This window comes from Armigeres subalbatus, chromosome 3 (genome assembly GCF_024139115.2).
Source record: "Armigeres subalbatus isolate Guangzhou_Male chromosome 3, GZ_Asu_2, whole genome shotgun sequence".
Lineage (NCBI taxonomy): Eukaryota > Metazoa > Arthropoda > Insecta > Diptera > Culicidae > Armigeres > Armigeres subalbatus.
The window spans coordinates 276,334,322-276,358,041 of NC_085141.1; the positions used below are offsets into that span (position 1 = coordinate 276,334,322).

Below are 23,720 nucleotides of genomic sequence, written 5' to 3' on the forward strand. Positions count from 1 at the left end.
ATATTTTAAGGATATCACTTTTGGATGTTAGTTGAACTGAAGCTCCGACTACACAAAAAGAAAACGAAAATGTCATTCCCATCACGCGAACGGAGGGCAATATTTGTTATGATATAAATCTCATGACCGTCTTTCCGCCAAACTCCCGTATGAAGTAGGAGAGACAGAGACATCATCTCAGTTCGTCGAGCTGAATCGATTGGTATATAACACTATGGGTCTCCAGGCCTTCTGTAAAAGTTTGGTTTTTGGAGCGAACATACAGCCTTTTCGTATAAAAAGGCTAAAATGGTGTTTCGGCCATAACTTCCGATCCCATAGTCCGATCTAGCCAATTTTCAATAGGAAACAATGGGACAGGATTCTGCGTCGAATGCAACTTGTTGCGTGTTAATCGATAAAGGTTAGGTGTCCGAAAATAGGTGACATTTTTTGCGATTTTTATGAAAAAAGGTATTTTGGTCATAACTTCCGATCCTATAGTCCGACCTGTCCAATTTTCAATAGGAAATAATGGGAAAGGATTTTGCGTCGAATGCAATTTGTTGCGAGCAAATCGGTTGAGAATAAGTGCCTGAAAAATGAGTGACATTTCTTACGCAATATTTTCGTATGAATTTGTATTTTGGCCATAACTCTCGATCCCATAGTCCGATCTGGCCAATTTCAAACAGGAAATAATGAGACAGGATTCTGCGTCGAATGCAACTTGTTGCGAGCAAATCGGTTGAGGATAAGTGTCCGAAAATGAGTGACGTTTTTTACGCGATTTTTTTGTATGAATTTGTATTTTGACAATAACTTTCGATCCCATAGTCCGATCTGACCAATTTCAAATAGGAAACAATGGGACAGGATTTTGCGTCGAATGCAACTTGTTGCGAGCAAATCGGTTGAGGATAAGTGCCCGAAAAATGAGTGACATTTTTTACGCGATTTTTTCGTATGATTTTGTATTTTGGCCATAACTTTCGATTCCATAGTCCGATCTGGCCAATTTCAAATAGGAAACAATGAGACAGGATTCTGCGTCGAATGCAACTTGTTGCGAGCAAATCGGTTGAGGATAAAAGTCCGAAAAATGAGTGACATTTTTTACGCGATTTTTTTGTATGAATTTGTATTTTGGCCATAACTTCTGATCCCATAGTCCGATCTAGCCAATTTCAAATAGGAAACAATGGGACAGGATTCTGCGTTGAATGCAACTTGTTGCGAGCAAATCGGTTGAGGATAAGTGCCCAAAAAATGAGTGACATTTTTTGAGTAGTTTTGCGCACACACACACACACACACACACACACATACACACACACACACACACACACACACACACAGACATCACCTCAATTCGTCGAACTGAGTCGATTGGTATATAACACTATGGGTCTCCGGGCCTTCTATAAAAAGTTTGTTTTTGGAGCGATCATATAGCCTTTACCGTATACTTAGTATACGAGAAAGGCAAAACGCCTAATCAGTGAATACTGTACTTTACTATACTATTGACATATGCAAAACTGCCATTCACGTTTTGTATGAAATCCTAACAATTCGGCATGTTTCTTGTGGAATATTTGTGTAAAAACCTAGACATTGTTAATATGTCAAAATTGTATTCGCATTTTTAAAAAAATCTTACATGATATTGTAAGAAAACATGAGAGGATGAGATGAATTTTGTCTGACTTGTATAGGCTGATCATATCTAACATTTCCTCTTAACATTATGGTTCTATTATTCATATCAGTCTTGTTGAACAATGGCCTTCAAAGCCATTATAGAGCCAATAAAGCAATTATTTTACTGATCACAAAATGTATTCCTCGCTTATCTTCTAGCCTAAACCAACCCGGCCCTTTCAAAACTTACCTTTTGGTGGTGAACGAACGCTGAGATCAACCGGTTCCAGCTGGACTGGCGGGCCCTCTGCCTGCAATCAGAAAGAAAGAAGAAAAAATGTTACTCAACTGGTTCTGTCCCACACGGGCAGGCATTCGCAGATATCATGGCCGAATCACATCAATCTTCGAACAGCGCAGAAAAAGAGGAAGTTGAGTTCCAATTTGTGCTATAATCATCAATAACAGTCGTTTAGCTGGCGCTAAATTCTCACCATGTTCAATCTGCGCCGCAGAGCAGCAACAACGTGAGAATAACATAATTTATTTGCATCAGAACGCAGATCAATTACTTCGGATAAGGAAACACGGTTATGTAGAGGCACCAGACCACAGCTAGCGTGTCGATCACAAAAAAAAACGGATGAGGCAAAAAGCAAATAGACTTTGTTGCTTTGCTCTGGGGAAGTTGAAACCGGAGGAGCGATCACCAACAACAGAACAATACTCTACATTGGACACCTTCTGCCCGACTAGCAGAGCAGAGTAGGGCAGCTGGAGCGCTTTGTGAGTAGCGAGCGTGCAGCAACGCAGTCAGTGTCAACCACCGCACATTGCCTTATTTAGTGCGTGGGAATAACCTAATTAACTTCCTTTTCCGAAGCGGTAAGCGGATTAGCTGAAAGAGTAGCCCTCGCGACGAGATGATCCGAAGATAGTGCAAAGTCGTATGCAGCAGAGTACATAAACAAACAGGAATACGCCTTCCTCTATGGTAGTTTTGACGATACGACCGACCGACGACGGTTGGTTCATGGAGATGCCCTAAATTTTATGCCAGAAGCTAATTTCTACAATAAAACGCGCCAGGAACAACCCTAGTGACATTTTATTAATGTGAATCCGAAGCATTTATGCTAGAATCACGTTTTATTTGCTGTTCCATCCAACGTGCGACTGTCGTGGATGCACCGATTCTTTCTCTCATTCATATAACGCAACCAATTGGAGGATCTTCTTCGTGAGGAAAACGTTTTCGGAGTAGAAGAGTTTGTAAAACCAGGACCGAATCAAGCGATTTGAGTATTTTTTTAGTGGTGGTTTGAGGTAGAACAAAGCGCCTTTTAGCTGTAGCCGCTAGTTATTGGGAATCTTTACTTACTTATTACGAAAAAAAAACTTCTGAAAACCGGAGAAAAAGAAGGACATGAGGGATCAGAAATACTAAACATTAGCATTATTTCCCATTTAAATACTATTGAATTCTATTGCATAATGGTTTTAAAACATTTAACACAGCCCAAATAAATCGATTAAAATCTCGGAATCGTTTCTTTCTCCTGCCTTCCTGTTCAAGTTCAACTAAAACAACGAAAAAATCTTAAAGGATTCTGGAATTACGTCGACGATAAGCGAAAAGAATCGGGCCTACCTGTTGTCATGTCCAAAGATAGCGTCGAATGCTCATCTGCTAAGGGGAAGTGTGATCTATTCAAATACCATTTTGCAAGTGTTTTTACTCGAGAATCTCTGCAACAAGTTCGCAAAGCTGCTACAAGCGATCTCGTTCGTATGGTTGGAAATCATCCGATTGTCAATGCCTAAGTGTCTGGAAATATTTGTTCCTCAATTAAGGTCTTAACAAGTCCTGGACCCGATGTTATTCCGGCATTCATCTTGAAGAAGTTTTCGGAAAGCTTTTCTAAGCCTCTCTCAAGCTATTCAACTCATCATCACTACAGAATGGAATGTTCCCTCACCACTGGGAAGTGGGAACAACTTTCCTCCCTATGGTAAAAACACGAGTGAGTAGATGTAATGAGCATCGTAAATAGATGAAATCAGAACAATCAAAAAGAAAGCACATGCACTTGAAATAACTTCATACTTATATGACGATAACATCATCACACGATTGTCTAGAAAGAAGCGCTACGATACTGAATACACGGTCCTTGAGCACATTTGCAAAAATGCGTGTGCTCTCGATGAAGTTGAGAGATTTGTTGTTCGACGAATCGAGTTTCCAATCGCTAGTCCCTTTCCGTCGCTGTGGTCTTCGTCGATTGTTTCGGTTCTTATTCTCTCGCTGATTATTCGTTGATTGTTTTTTTAAAGATGACTTGCAGGGCCTGACACCAAATCCCCTAAATTTCCGGGGGACCATTCAGCCTAATTTTGCGGTGGACCATAGTGTACAATTTTGCTTAGAGTCCCTCGTTGGCATTAGGATTGGATTTGAATTGGTTTTGGATTGGATTTGGATTGGATTTGGATTGGATTGAATTTGGATTGGATTTTGATTGGATTTGGATTGGATTTGGATTGGATTTGGATTGGATTTGGATTGGATTTGGATTGGATTTGGATTGGATTTGGATTGGATTTGGATTGGATTTGGATTGGTTTTGGATTGGATTTTGATTGGAATTTGATTGGATTTGGATTGGTTTGGATTGGTTTGGATTGGATTTGGACTGGATTTGGACTTGATCTTGGATTGATTTTGGACGCACTTGACTGATTGGATTTCGACGGACCTGGATTTGGGATCTGGACTGGATCTGACTTGGATTTGGACTGATTTGGATTGATTGGATTGACCTGACTGGATTTGATTGACTGGACTGACCTTGACTGACCTGGATTTGATTGGGATTTGACCTGAATTTGGATTGGATTTGGACTGATTTTGACCGATCTGACTGGACCTGACTGATCTGGACTGGACTCTGACTTGACCTGGACTGGATCTGGACTGACCTGACTGGATCGGACTGACCTGACTGGACCTGGACTGACCTGACTGACCTGGATCCGAATTTGGATCTGGATCTGGACTGATCTGGACTGACCTTGGACTGGATCTGACTGATCTGGACTGGACTTGGACTGACTGGATCTGGACTCGATCTGGACCGGATCTGGACTGACCTGACTGGACCTGGACCGACTGACTCTGACTGACTGGATCTGGACTGATCGACCGACTGGACTGGATCTGGACTCGAACTCTGACTGGACCTGACTGGATCTGACTGATCTGACCGGGATCTGACCGATCTGGACTGGATCTGGACCTGACTGACTGGACTGACCTGGACTGGATCTGGACTGATCGGACTGGATCGACTGACCTTGACCTGGATCGACCTGACCGATCTTGACTGACCTGACCGATCTGGACTGGATCTGGACTGGATCTGGACTGGATCTGGACTGGATCTGACCTGACTTGGATCTGGCCGATCTGGACTGATCTGGACCGATCTGACTGGATTTGACCGACCTGGACTGACCTGGACTGGATTCCACCTGGACTGGACCTGGACTGGATCTGGACTGGACCTGGACTGGATCTGGACTGACCTGGACTGGATCTGACCGACCTGGACTGACCTGATCGACTGGACTGATCTGGACTGGATCTGGACTGGACCGATCTGACTGGATCTGACTGGATTGACTGGATCTGGACTGATCTGGATCGACTGGACCTGGACTGACCTGGACTGACCTGACTGACCTGACCGACCTGGACTGACCTGACTGGACCTGGATTCTGACTTGGACTGACCTTGACTGATGACTGGACTTGGACTGGATCTGGACTGATCTGGACTGACTGGACTGACTGATCTGGACTGACCTTGGACTGGATCTGGACTGACCTGACCGACCTGGACTCGATCTGACTGGATCTGGACTGACCTGGACTGGACCTGACTGGATCTGGACTCGACCTGGACTGAACCTGGACTGACTTGATGACCTGGACTGACCTGGACTGACCTGACTGGATCCGGACCGACCTTGGACTCCTGACTGGACTGACTGACTCTGACTGACCTGGACCGACTCTGGACCGGATCCTGGACCTGACTGGACTCCTTGACTGGACCACCTTTAGACTGGACCTGGACTGACCTGACTGATCTTGACTGACTCTGACTGGACTGACTGGATCTAGACTGATCTGGCCTGACCTGACCGATCTGGACCTGACCTGGACTGACCTGGACTGACCTGGACTGACCTGGACTGACTCTGGACTGGATCTGGACTGACCTGACCGACTGGACTGGATCTGACCGACCTGGATCTGACTGGACTGACTTGACCTGGATCTGACTGATCTGACCTGGATCTGACCGACCTGGGACTGATCTGGACCTGGATCCTGACTGACCTGGACTCTGGACTGACCGACTCTGGACTGACTTGACCGATCTGGACTGATCTGGATCGGGATCTGACTGGATCTGACTGACCTGGACTGGATCTGACCGATCTGGACCTGGACTGACCTGGACTGACCTGGACTGACCTTGGACTGACCTGGACTGGATCTGACCTGACTGACCTGGACTGGACTGGATCTGGATTGACCTGGACTGGATCTGGACTGGACCTGACCGATCTGGACTGGATCTGGACTGGATCTTGACTGACCTGGACTGACCTGACTGGATCTGGACTGATCTGGACCGACCTGACTGGATCTGGACTGACCTGACTGACCTGACTGACTGGACTGGATCTGGATCGATCTGGACTGACTGACTTGGACCGACCTGGACCTGGATCTGGACCGACCTGGACCGGATCTGGACTGACCTGGACTGACCTGACTGGATCTGGACTGGATCTGGATCTGATCTGGACTGACTGACTGACCTGGACTGACCTGGACTGACCTGACTGGATCTGGACTGATCTGGGACTGGATCTGGACTGACCTTGACTGACCTGGACTGGATCTGGACCGGATCTGGACTGGATCTGGACTGGACCTGACTGACTGGATCGATCTGGACTGGATCTGGACTGACTCTGACTGGATCTGGACCGACCTTGACTCGACTCTGGACTGGATCTTGACTGATCGGACTGGATCGGACTGACCTGACGATCTGGACTGATCTGGACTGACCTGGACTCGACTCTGGACTGAACCGATCTGGACTGACTTGGACTGGATCTTGGACTGGATCTGACTGACCTGGATCTGGACTGGATCTGATCTGGACTGACCTGACTGGACCTGGACTGACCTGGACTGGATCTGGACTGACTTGACCTGATCTGACCTGACCGACTGACTGACCTGACTGATCTGGATCTGGACTGGATCTGACTGGATCTGGACTGGATCTGGACTGGATCTGGACTGATCTGGACTGACCTGACTGACCTGGACTGGACCTGACTGGACTGACTGGACCTTGATCTGGACTGGACTGACTGGACTTGACTGACGGATCTGGACTGGACCTGGACTGGATCTGGACTGGATCTGGACTGACCTGACTGGATCTGGACTGGATCTGGATCTGGACTGACCTGGACTGGACCTGACTGACTTGGACTGATCTGGACTGGATCTGGACTGGATCTGGACTGACCTGGACTCGACCTGACTGGATCTTGACCGACTGGATCGGACCTGGACCTGACCTGACTGACTGATCTGACCTGACCTGACCGACCTGGACTGATCCTGGACTGGATCGGACTGACCTGACCGATCGACTGGATCTGGATCGACCGATCTGGACCGATCTGGACTGATCTGACCGACTGGACCGACTGACTGACCGATCTGGACTGACCTGACTGACCTGGACTGATCTGGACTGGATCTGGGACTGATCTGACTGACCTGGACTGGATCTGACTGGATCTGGACTTGGACTGATCTGGACTGGATCGACCTGGATCTGGATCTGACCGACCTGATCTGACTGGACTGACCTGGACTGACTGGACTGGATCTGGACTGACCTGACTGGATCTGGACTGATCTGGACCGACTCTGACCGGATCTGGACTGACCTGACTGACTGGACTGACCTGACCTGACCTGGACTGGATCTGGACTGGATCTGGACTGGATCTGGACTGACCTGACTGGATCTGACTGACCTGGACTGGATCTGGACTGGATCTGACCTGACTGGACCTGGACTGACTGGATCTGGACTGGACTGACTGGACTGACCTGGACTGACCTGACTGACTTGGACTGACCTGGACTGGATCCTGACCGGACTTGGACTGACCTGACCGACCTGACTCGACTCTGGACTGACCTGGACTGGACTGGACTGACTGGACTGGATCTGACTGGATCTGGACTGGATCTGGACTGGACCTGGACTGGACTCTGGACTGGATCTGGACTGGATCTGGACTGACCTGGACTGACCTGACCTGATCTGACCGACCTGACCTGGATCTGGACTGGACTGACTCGACCGATCTGGACTGACCTGACTGGATCTGGACTGATCTGACCTGACTGGATCTGGGACTGATCTGGACTGGACTGACCTGGACTGGACTCTGGACCGACCTGACTGACCTGGACTTGGACTGACCTGGACTGGATCTGGACTGAACCTGACTGGATCTGACTGGATCTGGACTGACCTGACTGACTCCGATCGACTCTGATCGACTGACTGGACTGACCTGACCTGACCGATCGACTGACTGGACTGGACTGGACTGACTCTGGACTGGATCTGACTGGATCTGGACTGACCTGGACCTGACTGGACTGGGATCTGACTGGACCTGACTGACTTGACTCGACTGGATCTGGACTTGGACTGGATCGACTGGACCTGGACTGATCTGGACTGACCTGGACTGGATCTGACTGACTGACTGGATCTGGACCGATCTGGACTGACTGACCTTGACCTGACCGACCGATCTGGACCTGACTGATCTGACTGGGATCTGGATCTGACTGACTGACCTGGACTGGACCTGACCTGACTGACTGACCTGATCGATCTGGACTGGATCTTGGACTGACTGACTGACTGACTGACTGGATCTGGACTGGATCTGGACTGGATCTTGACTGACTGGATCTTGGACTGGATCTGGACCGATCTGGACTGACCTGACTGACTGATCTGGACTGACCTGGACTGACTCGACTGACCTGGACTGACCTGGATCGATCTGGACCGACTGGATCAGACTGACCGACCTGGACTGACTGACTGACCTGGACCGGATCTGGACCGACTGGACCGATGACTGGACCTGGACTGACCTGGACTGACTGACTGGATCTGGACTGATCTGGACTGACTGGACTGACTCCACCGACTGACCTGGACTGGATCTGGACTGACCTGACTGGATCTGGACTGGATCTTGACTGGATCTGGACTGACTTGGACTGGATCTGGACTGATCTGGACTGGATCTGGACTGGATCTGACCGACTGGACTCCTTGACTGGATCTTGGACTGGACTTGGACTGACCTGGACTGGACTGGACTGATCTGGACTGGACTCTGGATCTGGACTGGATCTGACTGGATCTGGATCTGACTGGACTGACCTGGACTGACCTGACCGGACTGACTTGACCGATCTGACTGGATCTGGACTGGATCTGGACTGACCTGGACTGGATCTGGACTGACCTGGACTGGATCTGGACTGGACTGACCTGACTGGATCTGGACTGGACCTGACTGGACCTGGACTGACTCTGACTGGATCTGACCGACCTGGACCGGATCTGGACTGGACCTGGACTGGATCTGGACTGACTTGGACTGGATCTGGACTGGATCTGGACCGACTTGACTGACCTGACTGGATCTGGACTGACTTGACTGGATCTTGACTGGATCGAGATCTGACTGACCTGGGACTGGATCCTGACTGGATCTGGACTGGACTGGACTGGACCTGACTGGATCTGACTGACTTGACTGATCTGGACTGACCTGGACTGATCTGGACTGGATCTGGACTGGATCTGGACTGGATCTGGACTGACCTGGACTGGATCTGGACTGGACCTTGACTGGACCTGGACTGGATCTGGACTGGATCTGGACTGACCTGGACTGACCTGGACTGGATCTTGACTGGACCTGACTGGATCTGGACTGGACCTGGACTGACCTGGACTGACTCTGGACTGGATCTGGACTGGATCTGACTGGACTTGATCTGGACTGACCTGACCTGGATCTGGACTGGACCTGGATCTGACCTGACTGGACTTGACCGACCTGACCGACCTGGACTGGATCTGACCGACTTAGACTGATCTGGACTGGATCTTGGACTGGATCTGGACTGACCTGGACTGGTCTGGACTGACCTGGACTGACTGACCTGGACTGGATCTGGACTGGATCTGACTGGATCTGACTGGATCTGGACTGACCTGACTGGATCTGGACTGGACCTGACTGACCTGACTGACCGACCTGGACTGGACCTGGACTGACCTGGACTGGACTGACTCCTGATCTGGACTGACCTGACCGACTCTGACTGGATCTGGACTGACCTGGACTGGATCTGACCTGACCTGGACTGACCTTGACCTGATCTGGACTGGATCTGGACTGGATCTGGACCTGACTGATCTGGACTGGATCTGGACTGATCTGGACTGACCTGGACTGACCTGACTGGATCTGGACTGGACCGACTGGATCTTGGACCTGACTGATTCTGACTGGACCTGGACTGGATCTGGACTGAACCTGACCGACCTGGACTGACCTGGACTGGATCTGGATCTGGATCTGACTGACATTTGGACTGGATCTGGACTGACCTGGACTGGATCTGGACTGACCTGGATTGACCTGGACTGACCTGACTGGATCTGGACTGGATCTGGACTGATCTGACTGGATCTGGACTGATCTGGACTGACTCAGACTCGATCTGGACTGGATCTGGACTGATCTGGATTGACTGACCTGGACTGATCTGGACTGGATTTGGACCGATCTGGACCTGATTTGACTGGATCTGACTGACCTGGACTGACTTGGACTGGATTGGACCGACCTGGACTGACCTTGACCGACTTGGACTGACCTGGACTGGACCTGGACTGGATCTGGACTGACTGACTGGATTTGACTGGACTGAACTGACCTGGACTGGATCTGACTGACTGACTGGATCTGGACTGACTGGACTGGATCTTTGACTGGATCTGATTGACCTGGACCGGATCTGGACTGACCTTGACTGACCTGACTGGATCTGGACTGACCTGACTGGATCTGGACTGACCTGGACTGACCTGGACCGACCTGACTGGACTGACCTGGACCTGGACTGACCTTGGATCGGACTGGACCTGACTGACCTGACTGATTGGACTGGATCTGACCGATCTGGACTGGACCTGACTGACCTGGATCTGACTGACCTGGATCTGGACTGGACTTGGACTGGATCTTGACTGGATCCAGACTGGATCTAGACTGGACTTGAACTGGGACCTTGGACTGATCCTGGACTGGATCTGGACTGACTCTGACTGGACTGGACTGACCTGACTGGATCTGGACTGACTTGAACTGATCTGCACCGACCTGACTGGATCTGACTGGATCTGGACTGGATCTGGACTGGACCTGGACCGATCTGACTGACTTGGACTGACCTGGACTGACCTCTGGACTGGATCTGGACTGGATCTGGACTGGATCTGGACTGACTTGACTGGATCTGGACTGACCTGGACTGGATCTGACTGGATTTGGACTCGACCCGGACTGGACTTGACTGACCTGACTTAGACTGGACTGACTGATCTGGACTGACCTGACTGGATCTGACTGGATCTGGACTGATCTGACTGATCTGGACTGATCTGACTGGACTGGACTGATCTGGACTGTACCTGGACTGTATCTGGACTGGATCTGGACTGACCTGGACTCGATCTGACTGGATTTGACCTGGACTGACTGACTGGATCTGGATCTGACCTGACTGACTCTGGACCGACCTGACCTGACCTGGACTGGACTGACTGGACCTGGATCTTTATCTGGACTGTACCTGGACCGACTCTGACTGGATCTGGACTGACCTGGACCGATCTGGACTGACCTGACTGACCTGGACTGGATCTGGACCGATCTGACTGACTCTGACCGATCTGACTGGATCTGGACTGACCTGGACTGGATCCTGGACTGACCTGGACTGGATCCGACTGGATCTGGACCGACTTGGACTGACCTGGACTGACTGACTGGATCTGACTGGATCTGGACTGACCTGGACTGACCTGGACTGGACTTTGGACTGGATCGACTGACTGACTGACTGACTGGACTGACCTGGACTGGATCTGGACTGATCGACTGATCTTGGACTGACCTGACTGGATCTGGACTGGATCTGACTGGATCTGGACTGGATCTGGAATTGGATCTGGACTGGATCTGGACTGACCTGGATCTTTGGACCGACTGGACTGACCACTCTGGACTGACTGGACTGATCTTGGGGCCGATTCCGGACTGGATCTGGACCGATCTTGGACTGGCTGTGGATCTGGACCGTATCTGGACTGGATCTGGACTGATCTGGGGCCGGATCTGGATCAGATCTGGACTGGATCTGGACCGGATCAGGACTGACTGGACTGACCTGGACTGGATCTGGACTGGATCTGACTGACTTGGACTGGACTCGACTGGACCTGGACTCAGATCTGACCGATCTGGACTGAACTGGGACTGACTCTGACTGATCTGACTCGACACTTGGACTGACCTGGACTGGATCTGGACTGGATCTTGACTGATTTGGACTGGATCTGATTGGACCTGGATTGATCTGGATCTGGATCTGGATTGATCTTGGACTTGACCTGGACTTGACCTGGACTGGATTTGGACTGAACCTGACTGGATTTGGACTTGATCTGGACTGATTTTGTACTGATCTGGATTGGAATCTGGACTGTCAGAATTTGGACTGTATTTGACTGGATTTGATTGACTGATTTGGGTTTACTGGGACTTGTATTTTGGACTTGATTTAGACTGATTCTGAACTGGATTTGGACTGATTTGGATCTGAGATTGTCCACTGATTTGGATTGGATTTGGACTGACCTGGATTGATCTGGACTGGATTTGGATTGATTTGGATTGATTTGAATCTGCTTTAAATTCCATTTGGTTTGTATTTGGATTACATTAAGTCGAGTCAAGCACAAGATTGACTGGAAGACGATCCACACAGTTGTGGTTTGAAATACGTATCTGCAAAGATAACGAAAATTAACTGGTGGAATTAAATGGACAGTACTTAATTCGTCTTAGACGGTTTAATACATTCCACTAAAAAGAGCTTAATATATTTTTCTGGATTGCATTTGAATTAGATGTTGATTTGATTTGGATTTGTGTTGGGGTTGTTTTGCATTGGTTTGAATTGGAATTTTGTTTGTTTCAGGATTGGATTCAAATTGGATTTTGATTAGACTTGTATTTTGATTGAAACGAAACGCAAACGAACGCTTTTACAGTTTAATTGTATTACAATTCAAGCATTTTTGCTGTGTCCTTCAATGGGAGATTTGGAATTTTTTAATTTAATAAATTTTATATTTATACAGTTATTCGACGTTGATTACATCTTTGAAGGCTAGAGTAGGATAAAAATGTAATAGATAAGATAAGGTCTATAAATTGTTGGAAAAAAAATTCACTTTACTACAGTGTAGGGCATATATGCATTCAGTTAATATCCAATTAGGATATACTCTTCTGTAATATATTTATTTCAAACGTGAAGCGAGCTACCGTAGATTGAAAAATATTTTGATTCCATCCAGCATGTGAAGTTTTTGGGATGATCATGTGAGAGCCAAATGAGTATCAGTTTGCTGAATATTGCCGCGACAAATGGACGAGACTAGATATCTTGTTCAGGTATCGACAACCATTACTATTATTTTTTTATGTTTTTGAAATATGATGAGTCATCAGCTGTATTTTAATTTATCCTAATGACCAATAAATTGTACTGGTTGTTGTGCTTCATATAACTGGAGATGTAATTGTTCAATGTAGAGGCAAACATTAGTTAAAATGTTAGTAGATCTATAAGAAGAGTAGCTATTCAACACCAAGGACATATCCTTTGACGTAGACTTTCAAGTTTCTTCTCTTCTATGTCTGGATAACCTAATGAGAGCTTAAGGCTCGTATTCTAAGATACACTGATCCTGGTACGGTCTTGAGATTTATATTTCCCTGGCCACATCATCCGGCCCTGTTAAACACAACCGAGATTGCAAATTCCCATCCAGTGAGTCCTCTGCTGTTTGTAAATGCTTTTTCGTTTGGTTGTTTTTACCCGTACTAGGTGCATTTTCCAATGCCGCTTGCATTGCAGCAAAAACAAGGCTGAAGGGAGGTAACCCGAGAGATCCATAACATAACCACAATAAAACGTTCAATATACACGAGTTTATTTGGAGCTCTTTGGAGTCAATTCAATTCAACTGCAATAAACGTCAACTTGGTGCCGTTGTACATAGTAGAAGGAAGGGCGCGCGAGCGGTGCAGTTCGTGTACTGGAAGGGAACGACGGGGTCCCTTGTGCTTCTAACTCGAACGAATGCTCCCATCCGTGATCATGTTTCTGCGGAGATGCTCAGCAGAATCGGTACCACCGGGCTGCCGAATGGCTCTCTAAAGCGGATCCACCCGGCCTCCTCCCATCCGAGGCATCGCTTTGCCGAGCAACCCCGACTCATCAAAATCTATCTGCTTTTTAGCATCTATTACATAAACCGATTGAAATATCGTGTTTTGAGCGTGGGAGAATTTTTGCGCCGGGGCTGTGGCTACAGCTTTCGGGTCCCTTATGCTGTCCCTCCGCTTCTGACTGACTGGTGGTTGAATATCGCTTGGGATGGGACCGCTCGCTCTGTTTGGGTTGCTTCCTTTCGGCCCTGCTGCGCGTTGATGGTGCTGACGATGGTGGCAGCCAGCCTGCGGGCGGTTTCGTTGGCCATCGCGTCGTGAACGCCCTTCGCCTAGATATGCAGCCCGCCAGTCATTGGAGGAGATTGCTAAATCGGTGGCGTAGTTGGGGTAGGAACGTTTTGCTGCAAAATATGTTTTATTCTTTTTTATGTTTCGATGTGGCGATATTTAACCTGTCGAGTCCTGGAATTGTCCAGTTGTAAATTTTGTTGATCAGAAAACCACAACAAAAACAATCGGGACAAAATTCGTTTTTATAGACCTCCGGTAAATGTTTAAAGCAAATGGGCCTTCATTTTATCATAAACAGAACGGCCCCTGAGTTTACCACCACCCAGTACTGTTACTGTTACTCGACGATCCGCTCCGCGAGACATCAAATCAACCAGACCAAACGGTCGCAAACGCCTCACGGTGTTGACTCCCTGTCTGGGAGATTTGTTGCCAACCCCATCACTTTTGGTGCGATTTGATCAGAATCATCGTTTTGCGGTGCACGATGAGTTCATAAAGTTTGACCTGGAGAAAGCGATCCGAGAGGTTTACCCACCACCAGGCCGACTCGGTTGAAATTCCATTTGTCGAATTATTTGCACGATTCTCAAACTCAAGCTCCACCACAATTAAGAATCCAACTGGACTGCAGAATGACTCAAGATTAGTGAACCCAGTACCTACATAATTGAAACAAATTACTTGAACCAATCTTACAGTTCAGCAACATTGTTGCCCTGGAGCAGTTCTAAACTAGCGGATCTATGCGATACCGAGTCCACCCGTGCACAGTATGACGCAAAACTTCGCGTCTGGTGTAGAACTTCACACCTCCAGCAGACAGATGCGGTGACGGCAGGAATTCTTCATTGGTTTGTGCAGTTTGGTTGGTTGTCGCAAAGTCGTGCCCAACCACCCGGCTGCTGTCACTTATTTATCACTCCAAATTGCTATCAATTCCCGTGGCATTTTACCCGCACTAATGAGCTTCATTTATTTTAGAATCGTTTCAAAGGCATAGGAGCTCTTTGCGCTCGCTCAAGACATACGCCGACTGTTTGGAATAGACCACGGAGTTGGATATTCGTCGAGGCGTCGTCACCGGCAAGGGGTCTCGGATGTTTTTTATTTCATTTGTACTTTTCTCACGTATTCCCACCACAAGTGCAATGCAATGTTATTATATTGTATTTTTTTCCTACCATATTGGGTTGGACGGCTTCGAACCTTTGATTTTGATTATAAACCAATTTAGGAAACGCGCCATCCGAAAGTGTTTTGATTGAAAAAACCTGGCGAATTTGAGAACCAATTGTCTAATTCCTAGAAATCTTAGAGTTGAAACAATTTACAATCAGAAATGAAATTGTACTATGTAGGTATAAAGAAAGACCAACATGAGAGCTTCGACCCTAACACAATCGTTCAAATGAAATTATGATTCGTTCCCCGTTTAGTATTTTTCATAGCTTGGCAAAACCTAGCCGAGGAGGTCCACACCCGAGGTTGTCCTCAAAATCGAATCATGGTGCGGTGTTTCATTGTTGTTGCAGTCTCTAGCGAGTTTGTTTGTCGTCCAAGTAGGGATGTGCCACGGGCAGAATGGCAAAAGAAGATGAGCCGTCGATGGAGATTCACGCCTCTTCGTGGCTGCAAGCAAGAAATTGGTATCACCTTATCTGATGTTCATGAGCGGCATAACTTTTGTGCAATCATAACTCATTGTTGGAAGTAAAGGTTAGTGTGTTCGAGTGTGTCTTATTGGAATGGGCTTGGATTACATTGTTTTTTTTTATGTACCTATAAAGATTCAATATTTGAACCACGAACTGATCGGCAATTAGCAATTATTGTTGGGCAATTTTACAAAATATGATGATTTCAAATAGAAGTTCAAAATGAAGTGTGTGCATTGTACTCTTGTGATGTGCGATACTTAGGTTTTTCAACCTTGTGATCGTTTCAATATATCGATATTTAGATGATTTGATTAAGAATTCACCGTCATTTTTGATAGCGTAAGATTTTATGAATTTCATAAAGCAGTTTTTAGGAATTAGATGATAACAAAACCCAGAATTTTGTTTTAATTCCATGAGGTTCTAAGAAATACATTAAGTATGAAATTGAAAAACTTGACTCTGACTCCTTAATGCTTCTCGGCATATGAGTCTCCAAAACAAATGAACGCTAGAAAAATATGTAAAAGAAATTCCTTTCTTAGATTCGCTATTTTCAGCGGAAGAAGTGTCGGGTCACGGTGTTTTTGCCCAATGAGGCTTATTTTCAAAAATCAGTATCTCTAAAATACCCACTACGCAAAAGTGTAGACTTTTCTCTTTCCCTCACTGCACAATCTACGGCCATAAGAAGGCGGACTCGCTGGCAATGGTGGGCGCACAGGAAGGTGAGGTTTATGAGAGACAAGTCTCGAGCAACGAGTTTTTCCCATTAGTCCGTCAGAGTACTCTTCAAAGTTGACAAAGGAATTGGACACACAACGAATTTGGACGGTGGCTATTTTCCATAATTCCTAAAGTTTCTGGGCGAGCGTGATTCAGAGGTGGGGACTTAAGTCGAGACTTCATTCCCGTGATGTCGAGGCTTATATCCAATCACCAGGGATTGCATAAATCACCTCTCAATAGATAACGAACAACGATAAAAGAGGCAAAAACCTCGCGATTTTCGCGACAAATCGCGATTTTCACTATTTGGATAGTATATGGAACGGTGGTCCGGTTTTAGAACCCTATTACGCGGGCATGTGCTACCAACGAATGGGGATGACAAACTCGCCAACAGATGGCGCTTGTTGGTAGCTGGGTGACAGAATATAGAACGCAGAGTGTATGTAAATAGGAGTGGTGACACTGTCAGATTTGGATCAAAATTCATCTGTCATTCCCATAAAAAAACGTGTTCCAAACGAGCAGGAGACCTGTCAAAAGCGGTACATGTCGCCACTCTTAATTACATACACTCTGATAGAACGGAAGTCGGAAAATGACACGAAGAATGTCGAGAATGGGGAGAAAAAGACCTGGATGACTGTATGGGTGGGGACAGGAGATTCTGTGTGGGGATTGCTTTCGGAGGAGTTGAATGTGAAGCCTCGTGGAGAACAGTATTTTTTTTCGTGCAAGGAGAACAAAATTAGAGCGAGTTTCGAAACGTGCGGGTGATTCCAACAATAGTGCGTTAGTCATTAAGGACAGTTTGTACAAGTTTCGGAAACCGGTCAATCGAGTGGCAGCATTAGAATTCGGCTTCCGTTTATCATCCTGGCCGCCTACACGACACACTGGCTGTGTAACCGCTTTTCCGGTCCATTCCGTCAGCTGCTTGCCAGCGAGGCCATCGACCGTTTTACCGCCGGCCCGGCTATCGTCACATTCTGATCGTCGCCCCCGCAAACCTGTTGGTCCAGCTATCGCCGTCATCGTAATTATCGGCAATCCTGCCCAGTGCTCAGAAAGCCTGCTGCCCGAGTTACCGTCGCCGTTCCATTCGCCGGATAAGTTATCGCCGCCATTGAGACTAATCCTGCCCATCGCTAAGCAATCCTACTGCCCCAGTTACCGTCGCCATCAGCATTCCCGCCCTGCTGTCAAGCCTGTCAACCTATCAAAACCATCGCGATTGTCGCTGATCCAGCGCGTCGCCCAGTCAGCCCGCTAGCCTATAGTTGCTGCCGCCATCGCGATTCTCCCCGTGATAGCAGCCGTCCAAGCCCTGCCACTGCCGCCATCAATAGCGTGTCATCTCCAACCTGTCAAGCTACCTTATTGAACCCCTCCCCCTTCATCAAAGGCTAGCGTTGCCATGAGAAGCACCACCTGGTCTGTCAATTAGGTCGAATTACTTGCCGGTCCTGTCAGTTACTACCCTACGGCTCCAGCCGTACCAATTCACGGCCTTGCCGTGTAGAATACGTGTGAGTAATATAAGTTCCAAAAACTAACCCACAATTCCGTTGCTAACCAGATCCGAACGCCTCCCCGCTTCCTCAAAACGACCCTGGGAACCTGATTGACGAATAAAAGGTGCGAAGTGCGGATGAGAATGAGTGGTTTAACAGAATAGGAGTGTGAAAGAAAGGATAATAATGTCAACGGTCTACCGCTCGAGCAGGAGTCGAGTAAAGAAAAATGAGCACTCCCGTGAGTCTATTGGCAAACGTTACACTGAAACTTAATGTTAAAAAGCTACCCAAAAGTAGATTGTTTTCACTCAAAACCGTACTTTAGGCCAATAACCTAATTTTGAGTAAAATTACTGTTCTAACACTATGTAGTTTGTCTTTAATCACATGCAAGCAATTTACCCAAAGTAGCCTTGCTCAAATCAAAATTGAGAATATTGAATTTACTCAAATTTGGGTTATTGGGCTGAGCAACCCCGGTGAAGTGCTTGCATCTTGCTCTAGTTTTGACAAGAATCATGTAAAAGAAAGGAAAAACTACACAAATTTTAAGTAAATTTAATTTATCAGTCCATGTAGATTTCGTAACGCTGATAACGTCTGTTATGTAAAGTAAATGGAGCTGTAACTTTTCCTTGCGAAAAAATATTCCGCCTAATAATTCTGCAAGAGATAGTGAAATTTCTCCCATACTTCATCAGTTGTCATATTAACGATTTGGCTCACGATTTGGAGCCTTCTGCATTTTGCAGTTCCAACAAACATTGGAAGCAATCTCATCAAACATTGCTAGATCAAAAATATCCTTCTTCAGCTTAAAATCTAGCTTTTTCAACTAAAACTGTTTAGTGGGGTCCCTCCGGTCCTTAGCGCTTTAAACGAAAGACTTGAACAGATTCTACCTTTTGACCACATCCCAGACCAAAGCATTGGGATTCCGCTTGAACGTTTTCGCGACACGCCTGTGATCCTCTGATCACTAATAGAACATTCATTCGAACCGCATTTATTTTTCTGTTTGATGCTCAGCCCCAATAATATTTTAGTTTTATATTGGTTTTAAGGCACTCTTGTATAGCAAATAATGGCCTTCAAGAGCGTTATAAAACTAAAAATGTTACTTTGGAGTGTTTCGTAGTAACGTTTAATCGCGGAAGGGTCGTTTGGCTGAAACCCATCTGGCCGAAAGTCATTTGGCCGAACGGGTCATCCGGACAAATAGGTCATTTGGGCGAATAGGTCATTTGGCCGAATAGGACATTTGGCCGAATAGGACATTTGGCCGAACAGGACATTCAACCGAACAGGACATTTGGCCGAATAGGACATTTTGCCGAATAGGACCGAATAGGTCACCTCTCACTACTCATTCCCCACGTCTCAACGTGAAAAGTGAGAAGTGAGAATTGAGGAGTGAGAATTGAGACGTCTCCAAATGTCCTATTTGGCCCAATAATGCCCTATTTGGCCAAACGACCTATTCGGTCAAATGACCTATTCGGCTATATGACACTTTCGGAAAAAATGAGTTTCGGCCAAAGGGTCTGTTGAAATGGTATATTTCGCCAAACAACTTTCGAGCAAATGGCATTCGGCCAAACGCCCTTCCTCCGTTTAAAAACACGACTCGCAAGTCGAGTCAAGTACGAGACACTGAAGACGGCCTTACTGTTGAGGTCGAAATACGTATCTGTCAAGATACAATTAAGTGGTGGAATTAAATGGGATTGTACAAACTCGTCTTATGACAAGTGAAGACATTCCACTAAAAGGCTCAAAATAATTTGTTTAACGACTCGCAGTTGACTGCGCGATTCCAAGTCTAATTTCCCGATAAGAGAGTTGATGATTTTTCAGGTGTTTGCGCTAAAATAATTTGCGACGTTGTTTTACGAGTGATGCATTTTTTCCAATTTGTAAAAAACTGACAGCGATTAAAATGCAGTTTAATGGGTGATTTGATTTTCTACACCTTTTTTCCGCGTTGCAATTTGATGTGCACATCCCATGGGACACCTTTAGGTATCCTTACAAAATTGTTGAGAAGGGTAGGGTGGGGGTATAAATTTCCATTATTTTGCTTTACGTAACTTGTGAGCAGTTCCTTACTACTATGCTACTTCTTAATCAGTATACCCTTACCGCAGCGCGAATATTGAATCCGACCACTACCTCGTTGCAGTATGCCTGCGCTCAAAACTCTCGATGGTGTACAACACGCGTCGAAGTCGGACGCCGCGGCTCAGCATTGGGCGGCTACAAGACGCGCAGCAGCTGGAAGTGGCACTCCCAACGGAAGAGCAGCTAGGCGCAGCGTCTCTTGAAGATGGCTGGAGAGATATTCGATCGGCCATTGACACTAGCACCGCAACCGCTGCACTTGGCACGGTGCCCCCGGATCAGAGAAACGTCTGGTATGACGGCGAATGTGAGCAGTTAGTTGAAGAGAAGAATGCAGCATGGGCGAGATTGCTGCAACACCGCACGAGGGCGAACGAGGCACGATACAAACGGGCGCGGAACAGACAAAACTCGATTTTCCGGAGGAAAAAGCGCCAGCAGGAAGATCGAGACCGTGAAGAGACGGAGCAACTGTACCGCGCTAATAACACACGAAAGTTCTATGAGAAGTTGAACCGTTCACGTAAGGGCCACGTGCCACAGCCTGATATGTGTAAGGACATAAACGGGAACCTTCTTACGAACGAGCGTAAGGTGATCCAAAGTTGGCGGCAGCACTACGAAGAGAACCTGAATGGCGATGTGGCAGACGAAGATGGCGATATGGTGATGGACCTGGGGGAACGCACGCAGGACATAATTCTTCCGGCTCCGGATCTCCAGGAAATCCAGGAGTAGATTGGCCGGCTGAAGAACAACAAAGCCCCTGGGGTTGACTAACTACCCGGAGAGCTATTTAAACACGGTGGTGACCCAAGTAACATTTTGAGTTTTATAATTTACTGCAAGAGTATTTATATTCTACAACAATAAAATCCTAGTCAAGGCATTTGCTCCTTCATCGCTTACACCAAAACCTCTTGAAGAGTAGTATCTGCCTAGTTGGCCCACTCTTGAAATGGTTTTGAAGGGTGAATGCAAGACGTATTTCAAAACCGAAATGTGACAAAACCTGAATACGAACTCAGCACCAAACACCTTTTGTACACTATTATAAAAGAAAGTTGATCTTATTTAAAACCTTTTCTAAGCCACTTGATCTTGATGCCTGCGGAGTTCTCTAGATCTTGCTTTATGCAAACATTCGCATGAAATAATAAATTTCGTTCAGTCTCAACAAAATAAAATTAAGTTTATTGTAAATGAAACCAAAAACTCCATAATCAAATATTGAAATAAAATATTCTAAATTATTGATAAACATAATGAAAGCAGAATTAGTGTATGGTGCATCAATTTCAGTTGCCAAATAAGATTTACTGTGTCATATGGTGCGAAACCTCGATATAACTGATGCGCTCTCAGTAAACCCCATTCTAACAATTATTTTTCGATAAACAAATTCATGTTCAATTTGCACATTTCTGCAATTTTTTTATTATTTGGTTATTTTATCGTTTGTAGCTGATTCATTTATAATACATCGTAAAAAATCATAAATATAATGCAGTATTAATAGATATTTCGCTAGAAATTCTCTACCCATGTGTAGTGAAAAAAATATGGCGATGGCCTCCGAGTTAATTTTTCAAGATTTATTTGTTCAAATTGGTTTGCCTTAATGAAATCAACCATAAAATCATAATGTTTAGATGTGGCATTTACGAAGGCTCGCCTGGGTGTTACAAATGCTGATTGGCCATTTTTCAACATATATGATGACCAGAACTAGAGTAAATTTGACAGTTCAAGTTTCTCAATTAAAAACAAAGCGGCATGGAAGGAAGTTATGGAAAAAGACTTCGAATTGATCGTTAATTACACGTAAGTAAAGAATAAAGTATGTACTCCACTAAGTAGTGACGGCACTTTATCAGCCGGAAGCAAAAATGCGCATTTCCGTGCCACCGTTTACGAAGTAGTGAAACATGAATGGAGTGGGTCTACGCACCGTGTTATTTCCTCTATCTTTGGTTCTTTCCAAATTGTCGCCTCGCGATTTCGGAAAGCAAAATTTCGATGTCAAGGTGATTGATAAAGTTGAAAATTTGTCAGCATGCATATTGAGAGTAAGCAAACAGTATGGCAATATTTCAAAGCTATTTCTTTTACAATAATGAATGTTTAGGCTCTTACTACTCGTCGTCACTTTTCAGTTGTTTTTGTTTTTTTTTTCAGAAATGCGTTTGTATTTTCTAAGACTCTTTATATAGCAATCACAAATGCTTATTGGTCTCAAGTAATGCCGAAAGTAACTTTTAAAGTAACAAAACGACTTAAAGAAGTATTTCGTCATGACAAATAAACCAAACATCAAAGAGTTTTAATGTTGTTTCCCAAATAAGTTTAATCAAGGCATGGAATGCCCTAATAAATTCATATTTAAAACTTTAGAATTTTTGGAATTTGTAACCGGCTTCAAAGGGTTTTGACAACCACTAGATGATGCGGCATAATTTATGCTAGTTAAATACTTTTTTAAGGCCGAATAGCATGCTTATTGTTGCAATAAAACCACAATAAATTACATCGAATGCCAAAGAGCAGTTTGAATGTTACTTGGGGAGGCACTGGCTAGAGCGCTGCACTGGGTCATTACCAAGATTTGGGAGGAGGAAGTTTTGCCGCAGGAGTGGATGGAACGTGTCGTGTATCCTATCTACAAAAAGGGCGATAAGCTGGATTGTAGCAACTACCGCGCAATCACATTGCTGAACGCTGCCTACAAGGTACTCTCCCAAATTTTATGCCGTCGACTAGCACCAATTGCAAGGGAGTTCGTTGGGCAGTACCAGCCGGGTTTTATGGGCGAACGCTCCACCACGGACCAGGTGTTCGCCATTCGCCAAGTACTGCAGAAATGCCGCGAATACAACGTGCCCACACATCATCTATTCATCGATTTCAAAGCCGCATATGATACAATCGATCGGGACCAGCTATGGCAGCTAATGCACGAACACGGATTTTCGGATAAACTAACATGGTTGATCAAAGCGACGATGGATCAGGTGATGTGCGTAGTTCGAGT

At 46.1% G+C, this 23,720-nt stretch overlaps 1 protein-coding gene across 3 annotated transcripts in view; it reads right to left on the reverse strand.

The window, feature by feature from the left end:
• Positions 1-23,720, reverse strand: part of LOC134224556 (Kruppel-like factor 3) — a 643,489-nt gene that overhangs the window by 204,843 nt on the left and 414,926 nt on the right. For 2 of the 3 annotated variants that reach the window (XM_062703945.1, XM_062703944.1), the window contains one exon: positions 1,874-1,934. In XM_062703945.1, the coding sequence (XP_062559929.1) occupies positions 1,874-1,934 (61 nt within the window). Of the gene's footprint in view, positions 1-1,873; positions 1,935-2,117; positions 2,222-23,720 lie in introns of those variants that run through there. The other variant, XM_062703946.1, reaches the window with a different exon arrangement.